At 56.2% G+C, this 18,022-nt stretch overlaps 3 protein-coding genes across 27 annotated transcripts in view; 2 read left to right on the forward strand and 1 right to left on the reverse strand.

The window, feature by feature from the left end:
* The first annotated feature begins 101 nt into the window (after positions 1–101).
* LOC123855969 (cadherin-1-like) lies at positions 102–8,261 on the forward strand. The gene is given in 10 exon segments (XM_045892087.2): positions 102–107; positions 206–350; positions 2,303–2,478; positions 3,362–3,490; positions 4,844–4,912; positions 4,915–5,031; positions 6,473–6,714; positions 6,897–7,033; positions 7,874–7,938; positions 8,205–8,261. Coding segments are annotated over 10 exon segments (1,143 nt in total).
* Positions 8,262–9,716: 1,455 nt separating this feature from the next.
* LOC123855139 (5-hydroxyisourate hydrolase-like) lies at positions 9,717–17,891 on the forward strand. Of its 3 annotated transcripts, XM_064580955.1 has the most exons (5): positions 9,933–10,105; positions 10,507–10,646; positions 11,823–11,958; positions 12,401–12,525; positions 17,754–17,891. In XM_064580955.1, the coding sequence occupies exons 1-4, from the start codon at positions 10,052–10,054 to the stop codon at positions 12,488–12,490; spliced, it is 420 nt and encodes a 139-aa protein (XP_064437025.1). In that variant the 5' UTR covers positions 9,933–10,051; the 3' UTR covers positions 12,491–12,525; positions 17,754–17,891. The 3 variants fall into 3 exon arrangements, with proteins under 3 accessions (XP_064437026.1, XP_045746467.2, XP_064437025.1); XM_064580956.1 differs by lacking the exons at positions 9,933–10,105; positions 17,754–17,891 and adding an exon at positions 9,717–9,824 and having other exon boundaries at positions 12,401–12,710; XM_045890511.2 differs by lacking the exon at positions 17,754–17,891 and having other exon boundaries at positions 9,826–10,105; positions 12,401–12,710.
* GAS8 (growth arrest specific 8) overlaps positions 12,834–18,022 on the reverse strand; it is a 57,950-nt gene continuing 52,761 nt past the window's right edge. For all 23 annotated transcript variants that reach the window (XM_054511195.2, XM_064580941.1, XM_064580940.1 and 20 more), the window contains 3 exons: positions 17,662–17,871; positions 14,903–14,968; positions 12,834–13,088 (listed from right to left, as the gene is read on the reverse strand). In XM_054511195.2, the coding sequence (XP_054367170.1) occupies positions 12,939–13,088; positions 14,903–14,968; positions 17,662–17,871 (426 nt within the window). In that variant the 3' untranslated portion in view covers positions 12,834–12,938. The remainder of the gene's footprint in view (positions 13,089–14,902; positions 14,969–17,661; positions 17,872–18,022) is intronic.

Below are 18,022 nucleotides of genomic sequence, written 5' to 3' on the forward strand. Positions count from 1 at the left end.
CATGAGGAAAACCTGAGCAGACACAGATGCAACCCTTAGTGACATCCCCAAGGTTGGAGTGAGTGCTGCTTTCTCCGACTCCCAGGCATTGAAATGCTAAGATGAAGGTGCGGGAGGGCTCTCACTGCAACCGGCCTTTTGTTGGACAGGTGCCCACAGGCTCGGTGGCCCCACATGCCTCTGCTGCACCTGCATTGCTTTTCAGCTTCTCCTTCATGCTGTGTCTTCAAATGGGAACTCTGTGGAGGACCCGATGGAGACAGTGATCACAGTGACAGACAAGAATGACAACAGGCCCGAATTCACCCAGGCGGTCTTTGAGGGGTCTGTGATGGAAAGAGCCCAGCCAGGTTAATTAGAACAATGGAGGGTTTTAGTGACACATGACAGTAACATCAGGGAAAATATAAAGACTCTGGGAAACTGAAGTATAAACAGCAGAGATCTTATTATGAATCCACACCCTGGGTTCCAGTGCACAGAAGCCTTCCACTTTGAGATTAGAAGGGACAGATCAAGGACTGCAAAGATTTTGGGGGGGGGTGGGTTCAAGCAACAGAGACTCTCTCAGGCTTGCTCAAGAGAGTTGGGACTGGGGAGGGCTACACATGGAGAGGATCCTACAAAGAGGGGCCAAGAAGGGCCATAAAGCAAGGAGGTCCTTTGGGCCCAAGTGCAGGGGTCACCGGGTCTCCACTGTCCAGGTGACGCCCGCTGGCTGCCTCACTTCTGTCTCTAGGTCCTGTCTGCATTTGCTGGTGTCTGCTTCCCTCTAACTGATGCCTGGACAGATCCTTCTCCACCATGTGGCCATTCTCATTTCATAGCTTCCTCTACACCCCTTTTCTGTGTCAGCTTGCGTTTCTCCCCGATGAATGCCCTACATATTTCCCAATTCGTGGTCCGGCAAACGAGAACCAGACTGATTATTCTTGATCCAAGGGACACTCTGGTTTCAACTGGCTCTTACTTACTGATTGAGGAGTTATCAGACCTCCGGACATGACTGTACAATGATCGTAGGCAGCACCAACAGGCCCAGGTGCCCACGGCTTCCAACCCGACATTTTGGGAATGGATGTTGAGGTCCTCATTCTCTGGGACTGAAGATAAATGAAACCAAAAGTCACAGAGTATTTCATGTGAAAGGACCTTGTGATGGATGCTTTCTTCTCCCTCCTGGCCCACCACTAGCAGCCACTAATGCTTTCTTCCTCTTTTTCTCTTTCTTTTCTATCTTCGTGCTGCCTTTGGCCCTACGACAACCCACGCTCACCAACCAGCACCAGCCGTCCCCTGATCACCCACGTGAGCTACACATGTGTTTCAGGTTATCTCAGTGGACCAAATTCCAGAAGCTTGGTTCAAGCAACCAGGGAGCACGGCCCCCACCCACCTCTGCCCACCACCTCACACGTCTCTCCATCTGGCTTGTGGGCTTGGCTCCAGCTCCGATGTGAGGCCAGTGTCCAGACAGGAAGTACTCCCCTGACAAAGGCAGGGGAGGAAGAAGGACAAAGAGGCCTGAGAACAGGAGAACACCTGGAAAGATGAGATATGAAACAGGCACCTCACCCTCCCCTTGAGCACCTGATAGAATCTCAGCACCCTGAAGCCCCATGTTAATGAGGGACAAGGATCCCACAGTGACAGTCATGTCAGAAGATGCCCGAAAGAGAAAGAAAGGGAGAGAGAGAGGCAAACCAAGAAACAGATTCTTCACTCTAGAGAACACCCTGATGGTCACCAGAGGGGAGGGGGGGAAACAGGTGAGCGGGATGAAGCAGAGCACCTGTCCTGATGAGCACCAGCTGAGGTATGGAAGTGACGAATCACTATACTGTACACCTGAAATTAGTACTACACTGTATGTTTACCAACTGAAATTTAAATAAAGACTTAAAAAATGAAATAAAAAATGTTCAAAAGATGCCCTGGGGTACCTGGCTGGCTCAGTTGGTGGAGAAAAGCGACTCTCAACCTCGGGGTCGTGAGGCTGAGCCCCACATTGGGTGTAGAGATTACTTAAATAAATAAATCATTAAAAACAAAAATAAATGCAAAAAATTTTGATGATTAAAGAGTTAAAGAAAAAGTAAACAAATCACCTGGAATTTATTATAATAATTTGGTGAATTATTTGAACTAGAACTTATATCCCTTGATAAGAAGTTTTATTACCTGTATAGTGAAGAAACTCAAAAAGGACCACATTTAGTTTTGGATTTCTATCTTAATTTGTATTGCCCTGCCGGTTGTTGGCTGCTGAGATTATCAACTCTTCTCCCCTGTATCCTTGCAGGAACATCCGTGATGCAAATCACAGCAACGGACACGGATGACCATGAGAACACCTACAATGCAGACATTGCTTACACCATCCTCAGCCAGGACCCCTCAGTACCTCACTCCAACATGTTCACCATCAACTGGAACACGGGAGTCATCTCTGTGCTCGCTTCTGGGCTGGACCCACAGGTCAGGGAGCAGCAGGGGCCTCCCGGTGGTGCAGTTAAATGGACATTCGTCCCAGCTGGTAGGGCATGGGCAGCAGGTAGTCGGAACAAACACCAGCCCATCAATCAGAACAGGTTCCCAACCAGTCAGAACCGAGTCCTGACCAATTAGAACATGAACCAAGCAATCAGAAGAGGCATTTATCAGGGACACCTGGGTGGCTGAGTCAGTTGAGCGTCTGCCTTCAGCTCAGATCGTGATCTCAGGGTCCTGGGATGGAGTCCCACATCGGACTCCTTGCTCAGCGGGGAGCCTGCTTCTCCCTCTCCCCCTGCTCATGCTCTCCCTCTCTCTGTATCTCTCTGTCTTAAATGAATAAATAAAATCTTTGGGGGGAAAAAGGAAAAGAAAAGGCATTTACCCGCTGGTGCAGGCTGGCTGACTTTGAGCCCTGGGCATAGTAAGCCCTAAGGTATCACTGGGGTAAATTACAAATGTGGCCCGCAAGACTCCTCCCATAACTAGCAAAATGAAATGACTCTGTTTCCCACAAATTAGACCACATTCTCTGGTGAAAATAGAAAATACTAGCTTCACACCCCCCATAAGCATTGTACCCATAAATGAAGGGGTCCCCCCAGTCCAGGAAACTTTCCCCCTCAGTCAGCTTTGGGAGGGGATGGTCTAATTTATGCATAGTTTGCCTCTTTGAGTGGTGAGCCAAGGTGAAAGCGGAGGTATCAGTCTCTCCTTGAGTGCTCCTGGAAGCTGGTCCTTTCCTGGAGGGGAGGGCCCTCCGGGTCTGCTGCCCCTGGCATCCCATATTTACTCTCTGGGTGCCATTGGGTGGACCCAACCCTGCGTCTCACATCCCCAGGGCTGACTGCCACATGCCTGTCTGCAGAGCGCTCCTGCCTACACCCTGACAGTCCAGGCCGCCGACCTCCAAGGTGAAGGCTTACGGTCCACAGCAACAGCCGTGATCACAGTCGCCCAGAGCAACCCCAACCCTCCCGTCTTCAGCCCCGCTGGGGTGAGTCCTGGCAAAGCCAGCGGATGTCTCGTGACCCGTGTGAGCAGCAGTGTCATGATTCAGACCGCAGCCTGGTGGCGATTTAGAACCCTCTGGACATCTTTGGGTCACACCGTCCCCAGGGCAGGGGCAGCCCTCTCGGCCGGCGGTGACTTGGATGGGCAGATGAGCGTGGAAAGCAGAGCCCATGATACGGGCAAGATGTGGTTGTCCTGAGGCCAGGAAAAGGGCTCCCTCTCTGGCCGGGAGCCCTCTGGATCCCACTGGGTGGGAATGAAGAGCCCCTGGGCCCAGATGGCAGAAACCAACTCAAGGATTCTTCAGGAACATGGGGTACAGCACACTTGGATGAGTAAAGGATAGAGGGAATTTATCGTAAAGAAACAGAGTAGGGGTTTGGGGTGCAGCTGAGCCTTACGAGGGCTAGGAAGCAGGATCTGGAAACCCCTAGGAACCGAGGCCACCTTGTCTGTCTGTCCCTCTCCCTCACTCTCTCTGCCCCACCTTTCTGCCTCTGCTCAGTTCTCCCTCTGCAGCCGGACTCCGTCTCCCCCTGCATATTTGCATACTCCGTACATCCCTTCCTCCACGGGACATTTACTTAGCACCACCTTGTGGCCAAGCCCTGTTCCAGGCAGGGAACTGCAGAGGGTCACAAGGCCGTATCCCCTACGACTGAAACGGAGAGGCGGTTATGGACATTCCCCCACCATCCAAACAGTTCTGAGCAGTAAAGCCAGCATCGTTCCTGTGGCCACAGGGGCTGGAGTCAGGGTGTCCCCTGAGCCCAGCAGGTGCTTCAGCAGGAGCTCCCCTAACAGTCACACAGGCCAGGCTTTCGACAGAGACACTTGCTCCCTGTGGAGACTGAGTGGGAAGGGACCTGACAGGGAGGGGCAGGGGACAGGCTGGAGAAGCCACTCCAGGCCCGACTTCTTGCTCGGCTCCTGGGCCTGCAGGGCTGACGGCCACAGACCCTGGCTGCAACCCAGGAACAGAGCCCTGGGGCGGCTACACTGGGCCCCAGGGACACACCCTCCCCAGCTGGTACCCACCTGGGACCCGAGCTGCTGGAGCCTGGGCGACGTGGTGTCAACTTTCCAGCCCCTTTGCTACAGGGTGAAAACAGACACCGAGCTGTTGGAGTCTACATCGCCTACACGCACGTCCAGAGCACTGAGCAGGGCCTTTGCAGGTGCCCGGCTCGGCCAACAGACGCTGCCTTAAGAGGAGACCCTCCACTGTGGCCCCTCTTGCTTAAGAACAGTGGGTTTTGAGGCTGGCCCAGACTGTGTGTTTCCTGAGTCCCCACAGAGGATACCAGGAACGAGGGCCTCTGTCTTTCTCTTGCAGTATGTGGGCCAGGCGTTTGAGAACAAGGTGAATGCCGGGATAGTGAGGCTGAAGGTGCAGGATGCAGAACCCGCCCCCCCGGCTCCCCCGCACGGAAGGCAGTGTTCTCCATCCTAAATGACAGAGCAGGCCTCTTTACTGTCACCACAGACCCTGAGACCAATGACGGCCTTTTGAAAACAGCCAAGGTGGGTGTGAGCTCTGAGGAGACGGCAGCCGTGACCCGCTGGTTCTGGGGCCGGGCGGGAGCAGACACCACACTCTTCACCAGGAGCACAGCTGCCCAGTGATGGCTGCCGGCTGGATGGTGGTCCTCTCTGGTCCTCGTGTCACAATGGCCACATCATCACCCTGGATCTCAGAAGTGCTGCCTCATTAGCTGTTTTCTCCCAGAAAAAGACTAACCTGGGAGGTTTCCATAGAGCTAAACTGGGACCTGTGTCTTCATTTGGGTTCCCCCCAAAGTGGGAGGGACGCTGGGGGTGCTGAGGAGGGATGGGTGGGACAGGAAGCGGGGAGAGAAAAGGGGTCCCAAGAAGAGAGGGGCTCGGGCCCCCGGGTCCATCAGAGCAATGCCTTGGCATCGTCTTGTCTGAGCCACGCGTCTGCCTTCACTTGTGCCTGAAGCTGCCGCTTTACAACCCTGGAGGCAGGAAGCCCGGTCCCCAGAGCCACAGCGGTCTCAGGGTGGGCCGAGGGGCCTGGAGACATCTGCTCCCCCTTTCCCCGGACAAACCGAAGATGAACTATCAGAGAGAGAGGAACGAGAACACAGGGAGGAAAGGAGCCGTGGGGGAAGAGGAACCCTAGGGACCTTAGGGACCTCTGCTGGGCTGAGGATTTTTTCTCAGGAGGCTGGGGAGGGCGTAGGCACTTCCTGCTGTTTGTTCCGAAAGTGGTCTTTTGGCCCCAGAATACTGGGACACTTAGAATAAACATGGAGAAGGCCAAAGGCAGCATCTAGACAAGCCTGGGGGACAGAAGGGCTAAAATTCAAGAATTCCGCCAAGGGCATGTCCCAGGACGTTTACCTGCCAACCTGCATCTAACCTGGAAGGTGCCAGGGAGCGAGTTGACCCCTGCGAGTAACCACACGCCTTGCTGGGGCCGAGGCCTACATCAGAGGGGTCCAGTTCCAGCTGACCCCTGGCCCAGCCATCTGGGGACACTTTCAGATAATTCTGCTCAGGGCCCACCACTGCCTCACAAGTCTGAGGATAAAAAAACAGCGAACACACCATCTCAGTAAATGCCACAGGCGGTTTATGTCCCAACACTCAGTTTTCACACCAACTCCAGCAGGGAAGTGCTGCAATTATGGACATTCGATGGTGGGTAAACTGAGGCACAGAGAGGCGAGGTCACCTGCTTGGGCTGCACAGCAAATGGCAGAGCCAGGATCTTAACCAGAGTCCACCTCCTCACTGCTAGGCTCAGTGTGAGGTATCTGAGAGCTAGCGCAGCGTGGAGCACTCTCAATCACAGCCACTCCTGCCCTGCCGTTCAAGCCGTGACCTTCCCTTGGGACAGGCAGACGGCCACAGGCGAGGGCCTGCACCCTCTTGCAGGCCAGCCAAAGCGGGGCCTACTGCGCCAAGTCTCCTGACCACCTTCTCCTGTGTTCCTCAGGGTTTGGATTTTGAGACCACGCAGCGATACACCCTCTACATGACAGTGGTGAACGCGGTGCCCTTGGCGTCTCTCCCCACATCCACGGCCACCATCACCGTGGATGTGCTGGACGTGAATGAGGCCCCTGTCTTTGTACCCCCGATGAAGATGGTGGAAGTGTCCAAGGATGTTGGTGTGGGCCAGGAAATTACATCATACAGGGCCCAGGACCCAGACAGCCTCCAGTGTCAGAAGATCAGGTGGGACTGGAGGCGTGCCTTGGTCTCAAGGCACCCAGGGCTGAAATTCAGCCACATATCTGGAGAACAAGCCGGAGGAGAGACTTAAATTTGTCAGCACCTGGTTGCTCACTACGCCCTAGGAGGGCGGTTGGGGGACACATAGTCCCAGCTGTCTAAGAATGAGGGTTTATCCCTTTCAGGTACCAGATATGGCATGATCCAAGCCATCAGCTGGACATCAACTCAGAAACAGGAGTCATTTCCACTCGAGCCAGTCTGCACGGGGACGACATGAAGGACCACACATTTTCAGCTGTTGTCATAGCTACGGACGATGGTAAGGGTTTGAAAGTTTCATCACTGGGCCACGTCCCTCCACTGATGCAAAGCTCTGAAACATGTTATGCTCCATGTTGTGGCTAAGCTGCGTGTACGTGATCTCAATGTATCTTCACCAGAAACTGATGAGGAGGAACTGTATTATCTTACCCATTTTATCCATGAAAACGCAGGCTTGCAGAGACGAGACGATCTAAGCTGCATCCTGGGGGCGAGTAAAGGCTTGAGTGAGGCTGTCCAGGCTTCCAAGCAGAACCTCTCAGGGAGTCCAGCAAGGCGACCGGGGCCACACACCATCAGCACTGGGAGGAGAGTAGCGGGACTGCCCCCAGACACCCTAAGGGACAAAGTACACACATACAGTGCCATGCCACATGCCCACACCTTGTACAAATACCCACGTGCATGCCCTGCAGGTGATGCTCACATTCACACAGAGCACACAAGCTGACATATGCACACACACTCGGTCATACACATTCACGTGCACTGTCACACTCACACATATACTCTCAGAACACCCTGCTCAGGTGACTTTACCCGGGACCACCAGCACCTGGCAGACCGTACCCATAAATCATGATGCTGGACCCAGGCCTGAGGACCCAGTGAGTACTCAGGGCTCTGTGGAGAAGATGTGTTTGGAGTTAGATTGGAGATAAACGGTAAGATGAAGCAGACTCTTTTCAGGCTGGCTCAGTGAGCCAGTGAGAGATAGGACCGTGGGGAGGGGTGCCGGAGGGACAGCCGACCACAGGAGACGGCATTCAAGTTGGAGGAAATGTGGCAGCTCACCAGCTTGTAGGGTCTTAGCTCTTCCGTCTCATTCTGTCCTTAGGGCAACCTCCTGCCACGGGCAACGGGACCCTTCTCCTCACTTTCTCTGAACCAGACTGCCCAGCAGTAGGCTCACAGTGCCTTTCCACCTGCCAGAGGGGACCAGAGCCCCCAGCTGTAAGTATGGGTCACCGGGATCTTTCACCAAAAGATTGTGCACGGACTGGATATGTTACAGCTCACACTGTTAATGTTTTTATCATTTTTAAGTGTTTTCGTATTTTATTATAACTTTGACTCCAAAGATGGGCCATTTAAATATTTATTGTGATAGCATTCTGGTAGATATAAGGGTCTTGAAGAAGAAGCACCTTATTCTAATTTGCCTATAGGTGCCAAAAGAAACCTTCGCATTAGAGAAGTTTCCAGAGTATGCAATGTCCCAGTGATAATCCTGGCTTCCAGAGTGGGCTGAGTGCCCGGAGACCAGGCATGGGCTGAGGGTCTCAAGCCTCCTGGGAAAGGGGCAGGGACCCTAAGCACAGCAGTTCTGTCTGGGTGGATGCAGGATGGGGAAGTAGGCCCCAGAGAGGCCCTGGAAGGAACTGTGACAACTCCCTGTTCTCCCACCCTCTCTCCCGGCCACTAAGTTCTGTCCTGGGCTGAAGAGTGTCCGGTCTCTAGAAAAGGACTTACAGGGCAAGAGCTAACCCCATCCACAAGTGCTCATCCCAGAGATGGTCACTGGTGTAAGTTTTCTGTGTCTCATACTAGAAAATATCCTAATACAGAGCCTCTCTGTGCCTCCTCTGTAAAATGGGGCTAATACCACTGACATCATGAAGCTGTCATGAGGATTAAATGAACGAATCTTTTTAATGTAGTGGAAGCGATATACACACTCGAGCTAACTACAGACACCTCCACCTTGCCACACCCATTTATGCCTTGCCACCAGTCACCACCCCGGAGACTGTTCATTTTGCACACAAATGGGCCTCATTCTTTTCAATGGACTGCAGAACATGCGGGTCCGGAACAGGGCTTGTTTATTTAATTGTCCCCAGTGGAGACAGTCTGGTTGTTTCTTGTCTATTGTATCCATGGGTGTTTGCAAAAACAGGTGTGAGCATCTGTTTGGGGTTATCTCCTATAAACATAATCTTGCCCAAACGTCACATGTGTTTAAATCTCAAATAAGTGTAACCAGCACACTCCCACCCTTTGCTAGGAGGGTCTCCTTCCCTGCCTCGAAGGGGTCTGATGCCTAACCTACACATAGTGGGCGCTCACTCTCCAGTAATTAGAAAATGCACTTTGACAGGAAGGAAACAGCTCCCATATCCAGAGCAACACAGCAGTCGACCAACTAACTGGTCGTGTAGACCTTTCCAGATTTTAAATATAATAGGGTGCCCTTATCTTTACTTACCTTGCATAAAATGTTATATATATAATTTTAATACTCAGCTGTCCCTTTTCTCCCTACCGCGCAGCCCAGGCCCGAACCCGTCAGTGTGCAGAGCCTGCTTAGGGGTGGGGGCCGGGAAGGGGAGGGGGGCAGCGCCACCAGAGCGACAGCTCAGAGAGCTTCTCAACCTCGGGAGTCCTTACTGCCCTGATTTTACAGAAGAGGAAACTGAGGCACCACCACGTGGTCTCTCGGGGCAGTCAGTACCGCAAAACTCTTCTGCCCCCTCTGAGGGGCTGCCATCAAAATCCTTACTGCCCCGTCGAAGGGGAAAAACAAACAAAAAACAAAACGTAGTTCTGGGACTCCTGGAGCGGTGTCCGGCTCACGCGCGTCCCCGACCTCCCGGCCCTGCGCCCGCGGCCCCGACCCGCCTGGACCCCAACCCGTCCAGCCCTGCCCGGAGCCCCACCGGCCCCCGGAACGGACCCAGCCCCGCCCCGGACCCGCCCCCGCCCCCGCCCCCGCCCCACACCCCACCTCCCGCAGGTGCCCTCAACTCCACTTCCGGTCCTGGGCGGAGCCTCCGCGGCCCCCGCAGGTCAGTGCGCCCCTGTCGCCCCCCACCCCACCCCTGCAGCGAAGCCCCTGGGACACCCCAGGTGGACCCCGAGTGGAGCCGCCCTCCCCGCCAGAGGGACGCGGCCCCCAGCCTGGGTCTGGTCGGACACGTGGCTCTTGGGCCCTGGGAGGGGCCAGGGTCCGGGCAAGGGCGGGCTCGGGGAGGCGCCTGCACCCCGGGACCAGCTCCCGTTCTGGGGGAGACTGATGCGGGCCGCTCCGAGACTGCGGGCGCTCCAGCGACACCTGGGCTCCTCGGAGGTAGGGGGTAGGCCCCGAGCTGGTTCCGGCTCGTCAGCAGGGCCAGGGCTAAGGTCCCAGGTGACCCCTGAGCCAGGGGACAGAGGGCTGGACTCCGGGAGAACGAGCACCCCGGGTCCGGCCACCCGCAGCCGGCACGGAGTGGCTGGAGTGGGGGGCCTCTGCGCGGAGATGCCCTTCAGTGTCCGGACGGAGGGGAGGGGGCCCGGTAGGAGTTGGTGTGGCGGAGTGGGGGGCTGGCCGGCATTGTTTATCAACCGTCTTTCAGTGTGTTAACCCCACAGCCTCCGCGGCTGACTCAGCAGCTCCTAGCCACCCCGCCCCCAGGGTCCAGCTCTAGGGCCAGTGTGGACACGAGGCTGGGCCCCACGTGCTCATTCTGTCCCTCTCTTGGGGCGCAGGGCAGAGGCATGGAGCCGACCAGCAGCCCGCTGACCACACACGTGCTGGACACTGCCTCGGGGCTTCCGGCCCAGGGCCTCTGCCTCTGTCTGTCTAGGTTTGAGGACCATGGCCGGCAGTGGACAGAGCTGAGGAAAAGGTAGGCTTGAGGTCTGAGTGGGAGGTGAGTCCAGACCACCTCTCCAAAGCCCGGGGCAAGGAGAAGAACGCAGCCAGCCAGTGAGTGCTGACGGCTGTGGTGTGGTCCCCTCAGCCTCACAGCCCCAGTGCCTCTCCCTGAGGGCAGGGCTGGCTAAGGCTAAGGTGTAACCCAAGGGCCTCATGGTCACTGTGATTAACAGGTAACTTTGTGCCAGGCAGCTGAGCACATTACTTCTCTTCTTATTCTCACTACAGCCTGTGGGCAGGCCCCATAATTACCCCTTTTATAGATGGGGAGACTGAGACAGCAAGAGGTAAGTAAAAGCTGGGATCCCATGCCTCGCCTGGCGGCTGGGCCCCTCAGCAGGACGGGGGGCCCTGGCCCCAGGTTCAGGCACCGCCTGGTAGCTGCCCTGTGAGCCTCTCCAAGGAGGCAGGCTCCCTCTGGTGGTGGGAGTGGGCGGCTGGGCCCCAAAGGTTCAGGGCCCGAGGGCATGGAGCTCATCCCCCGCCCTTCACCGAGGCTGGGGGTCCAGGTCCCATCTGAGTGGCCTGCTCTGGTCCTAAAAGAATCCATGGAGTCCCCTGGAGGGTCACATAGACCCATTCCCAACCCCCCATAAACTGTGGGTACAGGACAGAAACTTGAATCACAGCTGGTGGGAACGATGCCAGGGCTCTCCAGGGGTGACCGGGGAGGGGGCATAAATCGGTGAGCAAAGTGACAGGCCCTCCATTCGGACACTCCGTGCAGGGCACACTGGCCACCATGCAGATGGGGGTGTGGGTACAGTTACTGGCTAGAAAGCCACACGCAGTGTAGTAAATGAAAAGTACAAGTTATCAAACAGTATGTACAGTATAATCCATTTTAGGGTATTTTCCTAAGTTTACAAATAAGCAGTTATGTGTAGAGAAAATCTGGAAAAATATATGCCAATATAAAGGGATTGTTGCTCATAAAATAGGTTTGGTTTTTTTGTGTTTTTTTTACTTTTCTGCTTCTCTGTATTGGGAGTTCTGTCTACAAAGACAGTGCAGTGGTGTCCCTGAGCTCCTCCGGGACCCCAGGCCCTAGACCTGCTGTGGGGGAGTCTGAGGCCCCTGGCCATGCAGACCCTGGAGGACCAAGCAGGGGCGAGTCCTCACCAACCCCTCCCTCCACTCTCCCCAGCTACACCGACTCGGACGGCCGCTGCCCAGGGCTCCTGCCACCAGGCGCGATGAAGGCAGGCACCTACAAGCTGTCCTTTGACACCGAGGGCTACTGGAAGAAGAGGGGGCAGGAGAGCTTCTACCCATACGTGGAGGTGAGGGCCCACGGTGGAGGCCCGTGACTCACCCAGGTCCCTGCAGTGGGCAGGCTGGTCCTACCCCTCCCACCTCTCCCAGGGCAGTAGCAGTGAGTCCACAGCTTTGAGCTCCCAGAAAAAAGGTGTCCAGGGACTTTACCACAACACACCCGTCCCTGCCCTGTCCCTGGGTGAGGCTGTGGGGGGCAGGGCCCAAAGTGACTCAGCCCCTGTGGACAAAGGCACTCACCTGACCCTGTTCAAGGTGGATCTTTTGGGTTCCTCAAGTCGATGACTCTCTCCAGAGAGGATTCAGCCGCATTGCAGCCCTGGCCAGGTTTCCAGCTTTCCACAAGCCCCAGCTGGCCCCGCTTAACTCTGCCCCTGGCCCACAGTCTGGGCTGCTTGCGTGCTGCATACGAGCCCCTCACTCTCTTCCGGTGCCTTCTCTGCTTCTCAGGTTGTTTTCACCATCACTGACGAGACCCACCGGTTCCACGTGCCCCTGCTGCTGAGCCCATGGTCCTACACCACGTATCGAGGGAGCTAGTGGCCGGGCCATCACCTCTGGCCAGCTGCGGGCCTGTGAGCACTGATCCCATCCCCACGGCTCCCTGAGACACCCCAAGAGAGGGCAGCAGGGCATCTCCCTGTGGGAGATTCTGGCCCTCCACCTCCAGTAGCCGTTGAGTCTCAGGCCTCAGTAAAGTCGGTGTCGGTATCTGGAAGGCTGCTGCAGTCCCTGGGCTCAGCTGGTGCTGCCCTGGCCCCGAGGTGGGAGGGAGGGCAGGGGTATGCACAGACCGGACGGGCAGCAGGGAAGGAAGTGGTCAGGGTACCGTGGGCCCGGGAGGTGCCTCTCTTCCACACAGCAAGGCAACAGGACACATAGCAAATGTAGAAAACCTTTATTTGTAGATGATACAAATCTAAAAAAAAAAACAGTTCCTGTCCTTGGTGAAAGGGAAGGTCATCCAGGGAGCAGTCCTGGGCAAGCACTAGGTCGGGGTGCCCACGAGCCCTGCAGGGCCCTGGCCCAGCGTCTGCCCGATCACAGCCGTCTCCAGAGGCTTGAAGCCCACGTTGTCCAGAGGGATCCCAAAGGCCAGGAGCTTCGCCTCATAGGTGCGCAGCAGGTCATTGTGGGCCTGCAGGGTCAGAGCGGCATCAGGGGAGGGGGCGAGGCCGCACCGAGGCTGACTCTAGCCCAGGCCCCCTCAGCTCTGGAGGACGCGGGAGGATGACAGTGGAAAACTGTAAAGCTGACCTTAACCAGTGGCTCACAGTACACCACACCTGCGTCATAAACACTTCTATGTACATGAACTCAAGTAATTCACAATGGGAGATGCTGCCGTTGTTCCTATTTCAAAGATGGGGAGACTGAGGCAGAAGATACAGACTCAGCAGAACTGTGGTCTGAACACGCTCCTGGTTCCTCTTCAGGCATTCGTCAATCAAACTGGTCATTTTGACTTCCCGGACATGACCTTGCACGTGTACGTGCTCGGCCTCACTGAGCCTCCCTGCTTTGTCTGATGGTATCTCCTGCCCCCCACCCCAGGAAGGCTAAGGTCTGGGCAACAGTGCTGCTGGGGCCAACGGGAGGCATGGTTCCTATTCCCCACTCTGGGAAACGGCTATTTTTTTTTTTTTTTTTTTTTTTTTTAGATTTTTTTTTTAAATTTATTTGACAGAGAGAGACACAGCGAGAGAGGGAACACAAGCAGGGGGGGTGGGGGAGGGAGAAGCAGGCGTCCCGCGGAGCAGAGAGCCCGACGTGGGGCTCGATCCCAGGATGCTGGGATCATGACCTGAGCCGAAGGCAGACGCTTAACGACTGAGCCACCCAGGTGCCCCGGAAACGGCTATTTTTTAAAGAGTGAATTGCATCAGATGGTTGTAAGGGTTTGAAGAGCTGATGCATGTGAGAAGCTTGGAGCCTGGCCTGACTCAGATCCAAAGCCCAAAAGGGCTCATTATCCTCACCATCATCAAGAAAAGGGTTGCTGGAGCTTGGAACTGAGATTTCAAGGGTGAACTATGGCCAAGCTCCAGAGAAAACTTGGGGCCTGGGGCCTGGCTCTCACCCTTCTCTGGGGGACGGACCTCCTGACAATCAGGTACAAGTAATGGACATTCCCCCAGAAGTGCACACAGTAAATGGCCCTAATGTTGTGCGTGTAAATATCAGGGGATGCGCAGCATCTAAGGGAAGGGCCCGGGGGGGCAGGGCCAAGGAGAGGCCCAGCGAGATCTGGTCACCATGGAACCCAGCGCCAATGACAGGCACTCCCTCCCTCCTGGGGTTCCACACCCAGGGCGCACAGAACCACAAAGCAACCTCCACCCTGCATATTTACAGGCTTATCTGAGTCATACTCGTGGGGTGGCTGCTCGAGGTAAATGTATCTGGAGGCAGCACTATGTCTGTTTTCCCCACAGGCAAAGCCCAGATAGCTGTGGGCTCATGGAAGCGGGACCACTGGGGAGAGGGCCCAGGCCTCTTGGGTACACGGGGCAGACAACAGCAGGCTCAAGGCACCCACTGCCCCTCCCCAGCTGCAGGAGGCTTCCATGCTGATGCGTGGTTTTGGTGTGGATAGGGTGTGCAGCTTTCATCAGACTTACAAAGGAGGGAGAGAAAGTTAGACTTGTAACTGTCCCCTGCGTGGAGGAAGCAAAGGAAGCCCATCCAATCACCCCAGAGGCCACGTCACCGACAGCAAGGGTCAGATGGGAGACAGGAACAGAGTGTGCTGGACAAACAAATTGCCCTCATTTACCAGATATCCCCTGGGCAGTCCCTGTAAGGGACACCAGGACAGTGGCCAGAGTTGTGGGGAAGTGGCCCAGGCCACACACAGTGACCTGAGACAGCACAGACAGCCTCAGGCTGTGTCTACCTCCAAAGTGTAGATAAGGTGGGGCCCTGAGAGAGGGGCAGGGGGGCTCCTGGTACCTTGCAGACCCGGGCCAGCTCATACTGCAAGTCCTTGATAGTGTTGTTCTTTGATTCTAGAACATCCTAAGGAGAGAAAGGTGGATGTGAGTTTGAGCCTGTCTTTGGGCTGAAGGAGACAGGGGTTGGTGGGGGTCTGGAAGCTCCAGCAGGAGACCTCAGACATCCAGGGAATAGCAGCCGGGCTCCATCAGTGTAGACGTCCACACAGGGAGCAGCCAGCTAGCACAGAAAGGTCTTCAAAGGAGAAAGGGAAAAATAGGATAAGCCTCTCTCTCTGTAAGGAAACCGTCTAGATGGTGGGAAGTGAGGACAAGAGTTTAGAGAAGCCAGGCCACCAACGGTCCAGGGAAGGGCCCTTGAGCCCCCACCTGCCTCCTAGGAGGGTTCCTCCAGGCAAGCCAGGGAATTGACCAGGAAAGGCCCTGGCCCATGGACACAGCTGCAGTGACCACTATGGATGGGACTGATTTTATCCCCTCATCATGATTGCTGGCAACAGCCTCACCCAGCTCCGAGACCAGGCGCCCTTCCCAACAGCAGAGGCGGGAAAGCTCTCCCGTTTCCAAGAGCGCCCTCACTCCCTGCCTGGCAGAGTTCACAAGTAGGTACAAAGATACAAGGATAGAGACGGGCCCCCAGACCCCGGTCCACAGTGCTGCCAGCCCACACGAGGCCCCGAGAGCCTGTCCCAGGTGACTCTGGCCCCACAGGCCCTGCCGCCCGCCGAGCCGGGACTCGCGACTGCCCAGGAGCAACATCTGGTCTCAGCCGGAAATGGGCACCATGTCTCCTTGGACTCCTCAGCCCTCTTCCATCAGCAACAAGTCCTTCATCCCGCATCGGGGCCAGCTCACCTCCTGCCTTCCCAGGGGAGGCTCTGTCTGATCCAGTCCACCCCACCCAGAACCTTCCATGGTTCCTCACCAGCCTCAAACTCAGGCACACCCAACACGCTTCGGAACCACTCCCATCCAGCCGGCTCTGCCCTCCTCCCCTCAGCCTTGCATTCCCCCCAACACCCAAGCAGCAAGGCGCTCACACGTGTCCAACAGCACTGTTGGGAGCTGCAAGCCTCAGGTCAAGGCCAGGCGGGAAGCAAGCCAGCCTACGGTGTTTTGGGTTTTTTTTTTAAGATTTATGTATTTGAAAGAGAGAGAGAGAACGTGTGCCTAAGAGCGGGGGAGGGGAAGAGGGCAAGGGAGAGACAGAATCTCAAGCAGACTCCACACTGAGCGCAGAGCCCGATACAGGGCTCAATCTCACGGGTCATGAGATCGGGACTTGGGCGGAAACCAAGAGTCAAACAGGCATGTAATCAACTGAGCCACTCAGGCACCCCGAAAGGGCTTTAAGAAAAGATTAGGTGACCCGACACAGTTACTCCTCTGAGCCTGGGTGCCATGTGAGCAGACGGGGTTACTGCATGTTGACAAATCACCTGAAAAATGCTGTCTGTGTATTTGCACGGGGCGCCTGGGTGGCTCAGTCGTTACATGTCCGCCTTCAGCTCAGGTCATGATCCCAGGGTCCTGGGGTCGAGCCCCGCATCGGGCTCCCTGCTCGGTGGGAAGCCTGCTTCTCCCTCTCCCTCTGCCTGCAGCTCCCCCTGCTTGTGCTCTCTTTCTCACTATCTCTATCTCTGTCAAATAAATAAATAAAATCTTAAACACACACACACACACATACACACACACACCTACCTGTACAGTGAAGCCTCCTTAAGCCCCTGACTCAGTTTCTCTGTGAAGGAAGAGCAGAGGAGGCACCCTCCAGCCTGGAAGGATCTGTCTCTGGGACAAGCTGGCCGCCCCTCCCTGGGCCTCCCTATGGAGATGTGCAGACCCCCAAGGGCCCTGCACCTGGGGCCGCCTCAGGCCTGGAGGCTGCAGGTCACCCAGGTGGCCAGGATCCCAGCACAACCACTTCCCAGCAGCAACAAAGACCCCTTGTCCGTTCTTTCTGTGACACGTCCTAGCGAGGCCCAGGGAACAGACACAAGGCCCAGCTCCGGGCAGGAGATGACCTGCCAGGTGCTGGCAGGCTTCTGCCTGGTGATCGCTGTTCTGATTCCTGTCCGTGGGCGCCCAGGCCTCATCTGTCTTGTTTAATGCTCTCCCCTGTGCCCAAGACAGCCCCCCCAGAGAGGACCACCACACAGAACCGTGAACTCACGACTGGACAAATGCTCTAGCCTCTGCTCAGACCTTAACTCCCTCTGGGAAGCCTGCCCCAGCGCCTGCCACACAGCCCTGTATGTCCCCATCCTGACTGCCCACAGCCTACATCAAGAAGGACATCCTCGCATCCCCGGCGGACTGTGGCCGTGGCCTTGGCTACGAGCTCATGGGCCCGGCTGTCCCCCAGGCCTATCTCTAGGTTTGTCACCAGACGTCTGAGGAGTGCAGGCCCTGAGTTTTGAGAGCAGCTTGAGAGACCCGGGGCCTGACAGGCTAAGCTAAACCCAGCCTGAGCACTGGATGGGCAGTGGGCTCAGGGCCAGAAGGTGTCAAGAGGTTAAGGAGGGGACTGGGGAAACACCGAGCAACAGAGAGCCTGGGGAGGCTGTGAGCAGACGTCTGCAAGCCCCATCTGTGCTCCGGCCACAGGAAACCCATGACGGCCCCTCCCCAGTGTTACCAGAAGGTCTCCACTGGAGTGACGGAGGCTGGACACACACGCATCAAACACGCGGCCCCAACCCAAGCCCCGGACACCCGCTAGGGGACAAGAACGGGAGGCTGCAGCCTGGGACCCACCTCCAGTTTGCGGGACACAAGGGTCAGCGCCGCGAGGTCCAGGTTGGAGGCCGCCAGCACCTCACTGAACTGCACCTCCTTCTTCTCCACAGAAGCACTCAGTGCCTGCAGCTTCCGCTCCAGAACCAGGTTCTTGAAACCCACCTTCTGCTGCACCTCCAGGATGGCCGCAGTAAACTTCCTGTACAGCTCGTCCCGCTCCTGCTGCACCTGCAAGGGACAGGCTGTGGGGGACAAAGAGGCCACCTGCCCTGGGGGCATCTCGCTGGGGAGAAGCCGCCTCCCACCTCTGCCCCTGGACCAGAACATACCTCTTCTGCAGAGTGAACCCCTTGCACCTGGGTCCCCCCACGGGTGGGTG

This window comes from Mirounga angustirostris, unplaced genomic scaffold (genome assembly GCF_029215605.1).
Source record: "Mirounga angustirostris isolate CCGP_5_RB_7025 unplaced genomic scaffold, mMirAng1.0.hap1 SCAF_16, whole genome shotgun sequence".
NCBI lineage: Eukaryota > Metazoa > Chordata > Mammalia > Carnivora > Phocidae > Mirounga > Mirounga angustirostris.

Coding starts and splice junctions, on each gene's coding strand:
- LOC123855139 (XM_045890511.2), top strand. CDS start 10,052: ATGCGGGCCGCTCCGAGACTGCGGGCGCTCCAGCGACACCTGGGCTCC. Junction 10,106..10,506: donor GACACCTGGGCTCCTCGGAG/GTAGGGGGTAGG, acceptor CTTGGGGCGCAG/GGCAGAGGCATGGAGCCGAC. Junction 10,647..11,822: donor TGGACAGAGCTGAGGAAAAG/GTAGGCTTGAGG, acceptor CACTCTCCCCAG/CTACACCGACTCGGACGGCC.